At 46.2% G+C, this 13,915-nt stretch overlaps 1 protein-coding gene across 2 annotated transcripts in view; it reads right to left on the bottom strand.

Moving 5' to 3' along the window:
* Window positions 1-13,915, bottom strand: part of FAM193A (family with sequence similarity 193 member A) — a 133,048-nt gene that overhangs the window by 22,919 nt on the left and 96,214 nt on the right. For both annotated transcript variants that reach the window (XM_023206801.2, XM_023206802.1), the window contains exons 16-18: window positions 13,404-13,587; window positions 11,959-12,189; window positions 8,054-8,915 (exon numbers count right to left, since the gene is read on the bottom strand). In XM_023206801.2, coding sequence (XP_023062569.1) covers window positions 8,054-8,915; window positions 11,959-12,189; window positions 13,404-13,587 — 1,277 coding nt within the window. The remainder of the gene's footprint in view (window positions 1-8,053; window positions 8,916-11,958; window positions 12,190-13,403; window positions 13,588-13,915) is intronic.

Here is a 13,915-nt window from a genome sequence, read left to right on the forward strand (position 1 = left end):
AAAATAAAAAAATAAAGTTAACATACAGATGGGCGTCGTGGCTCACGCCTGTAATCCCAGCACTTTGGGAGGCCGAGATGGGTGGATCACCTGAGGTCAGGAGTTCGAGACCAACTTGACCAACGTGGTAAAACTCTGTCTCTACTAAACACAAAAAATTAGCTGGGTGTGGTTTTGCTTGCCTGTAATTCTAGCTACTTGGGAGGTTGAGGCAGCAGAATCACTTGAACCTGGGAGGCAGAGGTTGCAGTGAGCCAAGATTGTACCACTGCACTCCAGTCTGGGCAACGAGTGAAACTCCATCTCTAAATAAATAAATAAATAAATAAATAAATAAATAAATAAAATCATACATATATAAATCAATAGCTTTCACACACAAATAACCAGGTAGGGCAGCACTATCCAACAGAAATACAATCTGAGACTGGGCGCAGTGGCTCATGCCTGTAATCCCAGCACTTTGGGAGGCTAAGGTTGGAGTTGGAGGATCATTTCAAGTCAGGAGTTCGAGACTAGCCTGGCCAACATAGTAAAACCTGGTCTCTACTAAACAAAAATTAGATGAGTGTGCTGGTGTGGCACCTATAATTCCAGCTACTCGAGAGCGTGGGGCATGAGAACTGCTTGAACCCGGGAGGTGGAGTTGAACCTGGGAGGTAGAGGCCGCAGTGAGGCGGAGGTTGCAGTGAGCCAAGACTGCGCCACTGCACTCCTGCCTGGGTGATGGGGTGAGACTCTGCCTCGAAAGAAAGAAAGAAAGAGAGAGAGAAAGAGAGAGAGAGAGAGAGAGAGAGAGAGAGAGAGAGAGAGAATCTGAGTCTGAGCCACACACATAAGATTTTTCTAAAAGCCACATTAAAAAAAAATTTTTTTAAAGAAACAGGTGAAATTAATTGCAGTAATACATTTAATTAAATATATGCAAAATAGTAGGATTTAAACATGTAACCAATATTAAAAATTATATTGAGATATTTCACTTGTTTTTATTCACAATAGGTTTTCAAAATCCAGTGTATATTTTACACTTATAACGCTTCTCAATTTGAACTGGCCTCATTTCAAGTGCTCAACAATAACATATGACTAGTGGCTACTGTATTGGATAGTTCAGAATTAGAAAATATAATGGTGGAGAAACTCCATTTAAATTAAAAACAAAGGTGATTAAATGCTGAGAAATAAACTTAGTAAGAAATGTGAAAAATACATAAGAGAAAATTTAAAACATTCCTGAATGACCCGAAAGTAAACTTGAACAAATGGAAAAACATCTCTTGTTCTTGGAAGAAATGATCAATATCATAAACACATCAATTCTCCCTAAATTAATGTACAAGTACGACGCAATTCCAATAAAGATACCAACAAGTTTTGCTTTCTTTGTGGGGGAAGATGGAGTCTCACTCTGTTGCCCTGGCTGGAGTGCAGTGGAGCAACCTTGGTTCACTGCAACCTCTGGATCCCGGGTTCAAGCAATTCTCCCGTCTCAGTCTCCCAGGTAGCTGGGACCACAGGTGGTAGCCACCACGCCTGGCTAATTTTTTTATCTTTAGTAGAGACAGTGTTTCACCATCTAATTGGCCAGGCTGATCTCCAACTCCTGACCTCAGGTGATCCGTCCACCCAGGCCTCCCAAAGTGCCGGGATTACAGGTGTGAGTCACCACACCCAGCCCCAACAAATTTTTTTTTTAAATGGAGCCAGGCACATTGATGCTAAAGTTCGTATGGAAATACAAACAAGAAATAGCCTGGGAAATACTGAGCTGGAAAAGCTGTTAGGAGAGAATAGCCCTACAAGATATTAAAACATGTAGAGCCTCTAAAAATAACTAAATGTAATAATGACACAAGTAAACAGAGAGGAAAGGAAGAGAAATTCCAGAAACAAACCCAAGTGAATATTGAAATTTACTGTAGGACAGGCCGGGAACGGTGGCTCACACCTGCAATCCCAGGACTTTGGGAGGCCAAGGCAGGCAGATCACCTGAGATTGGGAATCTGAGACCAGCCTGGCCAACAAGAAAAAACCCCGTTTCTACTAAAAATACAAAATTAGCCAGGCGTGGTGGTGCATGGCTGTAATCCCAGCTACTTGGGAGGTGGAGGCAGGAGAATTGCTTGAACACAGGAGGCGGAGGTTGCAGTGAGCTGAGATCATGCCACTGTAGTCCAGCCTGGGCAAAAAGAGTGAAACTCTGTCTCAAAAAGGAAAGGGAAAGGGAAAGGGAAAGGAAAGGAAGAAATTTATTGTAAGACAAAGGTGGCATCTTGAATCACTGGGACAAATTTATCATTTTTTTGTTTTTGTAGAAACAAGGTCTCATTAAAGACCAGTCTAGAGTGCAATGGCACAATTATAGCTCACTGTAATCTCAAACTCCTGGGCTCAAGTGATTCTCCTGCCTCAGCCTTCCACGTGGTTCAGATTACTGGTGTGCACCACCATGCCCTGCTGTTTTTAAAAAAATATCTGTAGAGATGAGGTCTCACTATGTTGCCCAGGCTAGTCTCAAACTCCTGGGGCTCAAGTGATCCTCCTGCTTTGGCCCTCCAAAGTGCTGGGATCACAGGCATGAGCCATCACCCTCACACCTGGTCCAGGATGAACTTTCTAGTAACTGGTGCTAAGGCCGGGCATGGTGGCTCACGTCTGTAATCCCAGCACTGTGGGAGGCTGAGGCAGGAAGATTGTTTTAGCCCAGGAGTTAGAGCCAGCTAAGGCAATGTAGTAAGACCCTGTTTTTACTAAAAGAAGGAAAAAAAAAAAATTAGCCATGGTGGCACATGCCTATAGTCCCAGCTACTCAGGAGGCTGAGGCGGCAGAATCACTAGAGCCCATGAGTTCAAGGCTTCAGTGAGCTATGACCACATTACCACACTCTAGCCTTGGTGAGTGAGCGAAACCCTATATCCTAACCCCCCAAAAAAGAATAAATAATAATAATGTGCTGGGACAACTCATTAACCATTTGGAAAAAGAGAAATTGGATCCATATTTCACACCACACAGAAGAAAAATTTCCAAACATATTAGGGATATAAACGGAAAAAAATGAAACTACACTAATACTGGAAGGCAGCATGGGTGTGCTCCTCTTTAACCACAATGTTAGGGTAAAGCTTTCTAACAATTATTCAAAATCCAGAGGCAATAACCAATCTAGAAGCTGACCGCATAAAAGGAAGAACATTTCCTGACTGAAGAGCATACACAAAGTCAAAGACAACTTATGAACTGGGAGAGAATGTCTGCAGCATACACTGCATGGGTAAAAGGTTAATGTCCCTACTGTATAAAAAATTCTTAAATACAAAAGGGAAAAGACCAAACACCTAGTAAGAAATGAGAAATAGGTATGAATAGAAAATTCATACACACAAAAAGAAATAGACCTTAATAATATTGACCTCACTGTAATTAGAGCAAAAAGCAAATGAAACCTACACTGAGGGCTTACTGCAGCTAATGGATTGGCAAAAGTTAAAAAGCCTGACAACACACTCTGTAAGCAAGGCTGTGGCCAAACAGGCGCTCAGATGCTGCTGGTGGGTGGGCTGACTGGAAGGTTTGGAGAACTTGGACGTAGCTAGCAAAAAAACTATGAAAGCACTTACCTTTTTAAAAATCGTTACTTTATTTTGTTTTAGAGATAGGGTCTTGCTCTGTCGCCCAGACTGAAATGCAGTGGCGCGATCTTGACTCACTGCAACTTCCATCTCCTGGGCTCAGGTGATCCTCCTGCATCGGTGTCTCCACTAGCTGAGACTATAGGTGAGCACCACCACACCCGACTAATTTTTGTATTTTTAGTAGAGACAGGGTTCTTTCCACATGTTGGCCAGGCCGGCCTCGAACTTCTGACCTCAAGTGATCTGCCTGCCTTGGCCTCTCAAACTGCTGGGATTATGGATGTGAGCCACCGTGCCCAGCCTTAAATTTTTTTTTTCTTTGAGATGGAGTCTCATTCTGTTACCAGGCTGGAGTGCAGTGGTGTGATCTTGGCTCACTGCAACCTCTACCTCCCCAGTTCAAGTGATTATCCTGCCTCAACCTCCCAAGAAGCTGGGATTATAGGTGCAAGCCACCATGCCCACCTAATTTTTGTATTTTTAGTATAGACGGGGTTTCACGCTGGCCAGCATGGTCTCGATCTCCTGACCTCATGATCTGCCCACCCCGGCCTCCCAACGTGTTGGGATAACAGGAGTGAGCCACTGTGCCCGGCTGCTTTAAATTTTTTTTAAGAGACAGGATTTCACTCTGTCACCCAGGCTGGAGTGCAGTGGTGCAATCATGACTCACTGCAGCCTCAAACTCCTGGGCTTGAGTGATTCTCCTGCCTTAGCTGAGACTACAGGCGTGCGCCACCACGCCCAGCTAAGTGTCTTTTTCTTTTTCTTAAGTAGAGACGGGGTCTTCTCCTTTGCCCAGGCTGGTCTTAAATTCCCGATCTCAGGTAATCCTTCTGCCGTGGCTTCCCAAAGTATTGGGATTACAGGCATGAGCCACCACACAGGGAACACACTTACCTTTTGACCCAGCCCTCTCCCTTCTGGGAAAATGCTCCAAGGAAGCACCTCCAAACAATATGGAAATACATATGCACACAAGTACTCACTGTAGCACTGGGTGTAATGATTAAAACAAAGCACTGAGGCCAGGCACGGTGGCTCATACCTGTAGTCCCAGGTCACTTGAGGTCAGGAGTTCAAGGCCAGTCTGGCCAATATGGTGAAACTTCATCTCTATTAAAAATACAAAAATAAGCCGGTATGGTGGCACCTGCCTGTAATTTCGGCTACTTGGGAGGCTGAAAGAACTGCTTCAACCTGGGGGGTGGAGGATGCAGTGAGCCAAGATTGTGCCACTGCACTCCAGCCTAGATGACAGAGTGAGACTCCACCTCAAAACAGAAACAAAAACAAAAAACTAAAGCATTAGAAACAACCTAAATGCTGGCACATAGAAGAGTGACTGAAGAAATCACAGTACACTTTAAACGGAGTACTGTGTAGCTGTAGAAAGAATGAGGACAATCTCTACGAACTGATGTGCAGTGATTCCCAGAATATATTAAGTAGAAAAAAACCCAAAACTCAATATTAAATCTGTAATATACTACCTTTTACGTAAAAAAGAAAAGCAAATAAGAAACTCATTAGTTACCTACAGGGAGTAGGTGGAAACAGATAAAAAAAAAAAAGAGGGATTGGGTAGGGGAGAAAACAAAATGGAATACAAATGGAAAAATGCTATCAGATATGTTTTAAATGAGTAGCATAATTGTACTAAAGGTGCAAAGAACTAATTTAAGTCATTTGTAAATTCAGTGCTATCACCACACCCTGAGTTAGCTAAAGACAAAAAGAACTGAACAAATACCAAAAGCATGCCCGGAGTTTTCCATCGGGGTAAGGGTAGGCACTTCTGAACCCTCTACCTGTGTTGTAGGACTCGGCAAGTCAGTAAAGGCACCATGGATGATGGGGTCCAGGTTCTTACTATCTAAGGAGTTACAAAGGTGGACGGGGGAAGGGAGAACACTTGCTGTAGCACAGGAGCGGGGCTGGGATATCTGTGGAACTCACGGCCTGTACATAGCAATTAGATAAAACAGACATCTATGTGTGTGTAGGTGGCAGGTGCTCATGGGAAATAGACATCTATGTGTGTGTAGGTGGCAGGTGCTCATGGGCACACGCTCACACCCCCACTCGTCCCGCTCTGCTGACTGAGAGGGCCTAGAAGCAATGCCATATGGCAGTGTCCAGGTCTGGGTTTCTGAACACCACTGTTCAAGAAAGAATAGGGCTCCTTGGAGAAACGGCTGGTTCAGGGCTGGGAGAGAGAAGACGTGAGATGAGCCCAGAGCATCGAACCATGACAGAAAGTATAAAGTGCTTAAAGGCTGGTAGGGCCACATCAAACCCTCTAAGGAAAAAGCCATTCCGAGGGTCTCCCACTGACCAAATCTCAGACAATCAGAACAGCAACATAAACAGCATTTGTAAAAGATTCTAATCTATAGCATCAAGTAAAAATTCATGGATCCATCCTGATATAACTGAATGAATGAAAAAAAAAAACATGGGGTTGGAAAGCTCTTCCTACAGCTGAATGGCAAGTAACAAATAGAGAAAGAAAGAATAAGGCCGGGCGCAGTGGCTCAAGCCTGTAATCCCAGCACTTTGGGAGGCCGAGACGGGCGGATCACGAGGTCAGGAGATCGAGACCATCCTGGCTAACATGGTGAAACCCCATCTCTACTAAAAAATACAAAAAACTAGCCGGGCGAGGTGGTGGGCGCCTGTAGTCCCAGCTACTTGGAAGGCTGAGGCAGGAGAATGGCGTGAACCCAGGAGGCGGAGCTTGCAGTGAGCTGAGATCCGGCCACTGCACTCCAGCCTGGGGGACAGAGCGAGACTCCGTCTCAAAAAAAAAAAAAAAGAAAAGAAAAAAAGAAAGAATAATATTAGAAAAATCACCATTGGGGCCAGGGGCAGTGGCTCACGCCTGTAATCCCAGCACTTTGGGAGGCTGAGGCGGGCGGATCACCTGAGGTCGGGAGTTTGAGACCAGCCTGAACAACATGGTGAAATCCCACCTCTACTACACAAAATTAGCCGGGTGTGGTGGTGCATGCCTATAATCCCATTTACTTGAGAGACTGAGGCAGGAGCATCACTTGAACCCGGGAGGCGGGGGTTGTGGTGAGCCAAGATCACGCCATTGCACTCCAGCCTGGGCAACAAGAGCAAAACTCCATCTCAAAAAAAAAAAAAAAAAATCACCATATGACAACACAGCAATAAAACATTTCAGGCAAGAATCATTAATGGGATGCTACAACTAGTTGGTGAATGTTCAATAAAAACGGGATACCTGTCTCCCCATAAGACACTTACTAATTATCAAAGGAGAAATATTAACTTGACCGTAGTGAAAATGGACAGACCAGCTCAACCCAGGATCAGAGTTCCCGTCACCAGTGACAGGACAGACACCATCATCCACCTCCTGGTGGGATACACCAGCAGGGACTGGTCACATCAATGGTGTTGCTGCCAAAAACATGGACTCTGAATCTGACTGGGAAGACATGGGGCATACACCCTGACCAAGGGTTACTCTAAAAAAATAAATGGGTTGCACTCTTCAAAAAAGTCAAGGTCATGAAAAACAGAGAAACCGATCCAAAGGAAAAGAAATTAAAGAGATATGACATGGGATCCTGGGATCCTGGACTGGATCCCACATCAGAAGAAATAAGAGGTTTTTTTTTTTTTGCTATAAAGGATGTTAAAGGGAAAACTGGAGAAACATGAGTAAGGTCTACCATTAGAGAATAGCACTGGATCAGTGTCAACTTCTTCATTTTGATCACTGTACTGTGGTTTTGTAAGTGTCCAAGTGTCCTTATCTTGAGGAAATATACACAGAAGTATTTTAGATTAAAGGGGTGTCATAAAAAAAAGGGGGTGTCATGTATGAAGTGACTCTCATTCTGTCCAGAAAAATAACAGAGAGAGGGAGAGAGAATGACGAAGCAAACATGGGAAATACTGATGTTGGGGAACTACAGTTGGGGAACTGGAGGGGGTAGAAATCCTCTACATTTTTTTTTTTTTGAGATGGAGTCTCCCTCTGTCACCCGGCTGAAGTGTAATGGCCAGATCTTGGCCCACTGCAACCTCTGCCTCCTAGGTTCAAGCGATTCTCCTGCCTCAGCCTCCCCGAGTAGCTGGGACTACAGGCGCGACACCAAGCCCAGCTCACTTTTTTTGGTATTTTTAGTTGAGACAGGGTTTCACAGGGCCAGGCTGGTCTCGAACTCTTGACCTCTGGTGATCTGCCCACCCTGGCCTCCCACAGTGCTGGGATTACAGGTGTGAGCCACCATGCCCAGCCCCTCTATGCTCTTTTCTACAGGAGGGAGGCCACATGGCGAGAGCACGCCAAACCCGGTGTTTTCCCATACTAGCACATCACACGTGGAAAACCAGGCACCGCTCAGAAATACCTTCCCGCTATTCTGTATTTACCAATTGAATTGTTGACTCTGTCTCCTTTCTTCTTCTTATTTTTCTTGTTCTTGCCCTTTGGCTGAGGGGACTCTACCAGCACCAGCTTGTTGTTCTGATGCTCGCTGGGAGAGGTGGGCTCCATAGGGGTTGGGTTTGACTTTTCTTCCTTGATGTGGTTCAGCTGCTTTTTGTTATTGTTATTACTGTTGACTTTTCTCTCCTCTCTTTTCTGCTCTGTGATGGATGTGAGATCAACCACCTTAGCCTTTGACTCAGTCTGGGCCCGAGGCTTGGGCTGCCCCTCTGTGGCCTTGGGCGGCTCCGTGGGCCTTCTTGCTGGCTCGCTGCTGGCCTTGCTGGCCTGCCTCAGCTTCTGCTTGCCATTTCCCTCTTTATGGTGCTGCATGATGTCAAAGAAAAAAGAGAGTGGCTCATGCTGCTTCCCATTCACCTCCTTGGGGAGGAGAAATTTGGAGTCTCTGGTGATGACGGGGTCTGCAGCATCCCCCTCAGCCCCTAGCCCTGGCCTGGGCTCTGAGTGGTTCATATGCCTGGATGGGGACTGAGAAGAGGTTTCTGGTGCTTCAGTTTGCTCTAGTGAGCCATTGTGGATGTTTTCAGAGTTAGAGACAGACTCTGTTGCTGCCTGGAAATTTCCAGTGAGCATGTCCAACTTGGGACAGTCTTTACTTGGCCTCTCCTTCTTCTTCTTTTTTACAGCTCTTAGCTTCTGAAGCTCCTGAAGCCGCTGAAACTCCTCCTTGAAACGCTCCTCCTCTTCTTCCTCCTCCTCCTCCTCCTCCCGCCGCCTCTGCTCCTCCTGGAGGTGCAGGTGCTCCCGGGCCCTGGCCTCTGCTTCCAGGCGAGCTTTCTCCTCCAGCTGCCAATGCGAAAAGAAGGCAGTCTAAGACTACAGTGAGTGCTAAAACTTAAGTCATACAGAAAAACTAAGGTAACTTTAAAAACGAATCACATATGGAACATAAACTCTGAAGAGGCTGTAATACATCAGAACTTAACACACACCCACCTCCAATTCTCTTACTCTACAGGATTGTTAAACTTCACCTATTTACTAAAGTATATGCTTCCTTTTTTGGGTGGGGGGGTGGTAGCTAACAAAAAATTCCCCATAGCCTTTGAGCTGGTGCTAAACACAGTAAACAAGGGCAAAGCAGCTGCAAAGCACACATCCAGGGAGCCAGCTACCACTTCACAGGTGCGGCAGGCATCATGCTGCCTGGAGGAATGGATGATGTAACCAATACCACAGCCTGCCCGGGCAGTACTGAGGCTGCACACGTGCCGACAGAACTCTGGCCACCTTTCCAGGCGAAGGCTGATGCATTCACCTGAACAGGGAATGTAAGAAATGTGCAGCGGCTCACACCTGTGATCCTAGGAGTTCGAAAGCAGCCTGGGCAACACAGCAAAACCCTCTCTCTACAAAAAATATCAAAATTAGCTGGATGTGCTGGTGCACGACTGTGGTCCCAGCTATTTGGGAAGCTGAGGTGAGAATCGCTTGAAGCCAGGAGGTCGAGGCTGCAATGAGCTGTGATGGCACCACAAAAAGAAATGTGTAGTAAAAGAAACAGAAATTCCTTCTTCCCACTCTAGCAGATAAACAAAAGTGCCATATATTTTCACTAGTGGGACAGAGCAAATGACTCACTGTCCAACTTGATGGAAAACTAATTTTCATCCCAAGTGAAGACTGCCTTTGAGTAGTGATGCATACATACATACTCCAGGGGCACAAATGGAAACTGTTCTTTGTGTTCAGAGAGCAGATGGGAGTCATCAGTGTCAGGAGCACGGCTCCACCCACCACCAACCTTTAGAAATGCTGGGGCTTATGAGAAACTCTGGCAAAAGCATTTCTCCTAGAGAAATAGAAAAGTACTCCCCAAGTGTAAATTATTTTTCACAATATTTTTAACAAGAAAATTATCTTTTGAAAAACTTAAAAATTATGATACAAATTTAACATTGGTATGTTACTAAAAATTTCATTTGACAATTCAAGTAAAAATTATTTAACATCCTTCTCCATGTGTATGTCAGGAGCAGCACCCAGCAGCCACCTCATGGTGGGTCCTACAGTCCAATGTCTGGAGTGAGCTGCGGGGCTGCACTGCAGAAGTGAGGAGACCGACTCCATCAGGACACTTGCTGGCACACACCGGCCAGCTGGCACCCTCTCAGAGCCGATCTAAATCCAACATAGGTGTCTTGTCAATATATGGACCAGTAACAAGCACGTGAGCGCAGGTGCCCTGATATCTAGCAGGGTGGCTGCCCCAGCACAGGTCTCTGGGTTGGACCTGCTACGGGACAGAACAGGTGAACTATTGCCGTCCCTTCAACAACCAGCCAGCCAGTGAGCCTCAACACACATCTGTGAGCTGCTCTGTAAAATGGGTGTGGCGTACAAAGCACCAGCAGGCGGTCCCTCGAGGTGGGACTGGTTGCTGAGCAGGGCCTATGACATCAGCCTCTAAGGATCAGCTGGGCCTCAAGTCTGGATCCAGACCACTTGCAAGGTCCGAGGGCAAGAGCCCGGGATGGAGAGTACCCTGAAAACTCAGGAAGGGGTCCCAGAGGCCTCCAGTCAATCTCAATAGGAGGTCTCAGAGCCTTGGACCACCGTGGGGGCCCCTGATGCTGGACACTCCTGAATGGAGGACACACTATGTTCTCCCCACTCCAGCAGTCCCCAGTCTTCTGGGGCACAGAACAAGGCTTCTCCCCTAAAGCCTCCCAATCAGGCCCAATAATTAGTCTAAACCTACTTTAGGACTGCGAGGTATGAGCAGAGCTCTTGAGGGTAGAACAATCACAACAGCTAAGATAGAAGTAACAACACAGGACATCGGGCCCACCCTCTGGTCCACTGTGGGATCATCCTCTTCCTCACCTCTCTGCCTGACCATGCCGCAGACAGAAACCTGGCCTCCTTCCAAGACAACTGTCCTACTGTCAGAACCCCAGGAACCTACAAGTTCCCTCTGCATGCAGCCCCCATCTGCTCACTGAGGTCTGGCTCTTGGAGCCTGACACTTTTAGGGAGCTGAAACCAGAAGGCTCTTTGGAACTGCTCCAGCATAGGGGCATTTAGAAAATCCTTCAAGAGAAAAGGTTTTTTTTTTTTTTTTTTTTTCTTTTGAGACACTCTGTCACCCAGGCTGGAGTGCAGTAGCATAATCTTGGCTCACTAAAACCTCCACCTCTGAGGTTCAAGCGATCCTCTCACCTGAGTCTCCTGAGTAGCTGGGACTACAGGCGTACACCACCATGCCTGGCTAATTTTTTTTTCTATTTGACATTTGCTTTTTGTGACACACCATGCCCTCTGGAAAGGAAGGAACTGCTCATGCCTTCCCATGAAGACTTATTTTCCTCCCCTCTAATCAATGCCATGTACTGGTCTTCATCTGGAACAGCAGTGGGACAAGAGGAGCATGGGGGACATGCTCAGACCTGAGTCCAGAAGACTTCCCTGTGCCAAGTGCCCCGCCCCAGTCTCATATCAAAGACACTTCTTCACCCACACGCCCCAAAAGCCCACCTGGGCCTTTCTTCTACCATCTCTACAGTTGAGGGCTCCTTTCTTGGAAAAGAAGGTTCTCCAACAGATAAAGCTGGAGTGTCTGCTGCTGCCCTCATGACAGCCAGCACAAGAACAAACCCATTCTACAAAAGGGGAAGTAATTTCCTGAAAACACAAAGTGAAGTTTTTTACCAGTCTCCAGTCGAGGCCACCAGCGACAGGCTGGCTCTCGGAGCAATGTTGTGGGCAAGTAAACACATGTCAGAGCCCCAGCCTTCTGTAGCTCAGCCCTGCCTGGAGACTGGTGTTGCACGGCACCCTCAAATGCCCTCAGACCTGGCACCTCCAGGTGCTGAGACCTGTCACTTGCCTTCCTTTGCTTATGCCTTGCCCGCTTCGCTGCACGCGTGCTGCTCACTGGTTTGGTTTCAGAGCTGTTTATAAACTGCAATAAATCCTCCACCCTCCGATGGTCAACGACGCTTTCCCTTTCTGAGATCTGATCCATTTTTTTAGGTTGCTCTTCTTTCCTCTTGGTCAGCCGTAAGCGAAGCTTTTCCCTCATTTCTGCATAATTTCTACTTGTTGGTGCAGCTGGAGGCTGAGAAAAACAACAGTTACGCTTAAGTTTTAAAAATTTTGAATGTAATAAATTTCAGACCACACCTCCAAAAATAAACTGTTTTATTACTCAAGTAGTATATATTTGTTGTGAAAAATAAGGAAATAAAACAACCAGCAGAAAAAAAGAAAAACCTATCAGCAAGTCATCCAAAAGTGGCATTTTGATACCTATCCTCAAATTTTACATATTCATGAAAAACCTGGTAAAACATGCACAGCTATGCACATAAGTGGATTTTAAACTAAAAAGGAAACAATTACAAATTCTGATTAATATACTTTATTTATTTACTTATTTTCGAGACAGGGTCTTGCTCTGTCACCCAGGCCAGAGCGCAGTGGTGCAATCATAGCTCACTGCAGCCTTAGTCTCTGGGCTCAAGCAAAGCAGCCGTGTACCGTCACACCCACAGCTAATTTTCTTCATTTTTTGTAGAGAAAGGGTCTCACGGTGTCACCCAAGCTGGTCAATTCCTGGGCTCAAGAGATCCTCCTCCCTTGGCCTCCCAAAGTGCTGGTACAGGCATGAGCCACCGTGCTTGGCCTCTACTTGTTATTTAATATGGTGTGAATATCTTTTCATGTCAATAAATGTGTCTGTAGTATCTTTCTATCCATTTGTAAGTTTCCTTTTTGGTGCCAAAAACAAAAAAAAACCTGCCCTGAATCCTACTGCCAAATTTCTTACTATAAAAATATGTGCGCATTTTAGGAAATGCAAACAGAGCTAAAGCAGAAAAAGAACAACTATAAGCTCCTGCTATTCCTACCACCCATCCCTCTTAAACTGTGGGTGATAACTGGTTGTATAAATTAAATCACAGCTCTGGAAAGACGGACAAGTACGTGTGTGTACCAATGCCCTCTGTATTCAAACAAGAGAAATCCAACTGCACACACACAACGATGCTGTCACTGGCCACAATGTTCCACCATATGGACATACCATGGTTAACAACCTCCTACCAATGGGTATTCAGTAGGAATACTGCACCCCTGATTTACCAATTACCTTAAAAACCACAAACAAAATGTAAAAATGAAGCAAAAAATCATTATGGCTAAATCTTTGGGCAAATATTTTTCTTTGCTTCTTTACGATGGATATATCCTAGAGGTGCAGAATTTCTGCAGAGGAGCCCGTGTGCTGCACACTTCCCACATCATGACGCGCTGACCTCACGCACTCACCCCGCCGTGCCCAAAGAATTCGCAGTAGCAGCAGTCGCAGTACTTGCCCTCCTTCTGGTTGGTGGAGGTTGAGGTGCTGGAGCTGTGCTCAGAGCAGCTGTCCTCATCTGCACTCTCGTCCCCATCATCCTGCTGTGGGTCGTAGACACCATTCTCGCAGCGGTGCCCTTCGCAGTCAGGGTCACTGCAAAATCGCACACAAGCTCATCGGCAAGTGGCCGGCCCCGGGAGGCAATGACTCCCATTGTTGCGCATGACCACCCACTGTCCTGCCCATTTCACAGACAAGAGGCAGCGCAGAGGGTGCAGAGCCCCAAGGTTCCTAGGGAGTCATACACATGCACCAAAGACGTTGGCCAGGGGCTCACGTGGGAGGCATGGCGTGTGCGCACGCATGCAGGCGGTCCCTCAAAGCGCTCATAGAGCGCCACTGAACAGGAACACGTAGTCTCTCCAGTGACTCCTTCTAGACTGTCCCTGCCAACACAGCCTCCATACTAAGGGGGAGAAGG

This window comes from Piliocolobus tephrosceles, chromosome 3 (assembly GCF_002776525.5).
Source record: "Piliocolobus tephrosceles isolate RC106 chromosome 3, ASM277652v3, whole genome shotgun sequence".
Classification (NCBI taxonomy): Eukaryota; Metazoa; Chordata; class Mammalia; order Primates; family Cercopithecidae; genus Piliocolobus; species Piliocolobus tephrosceles.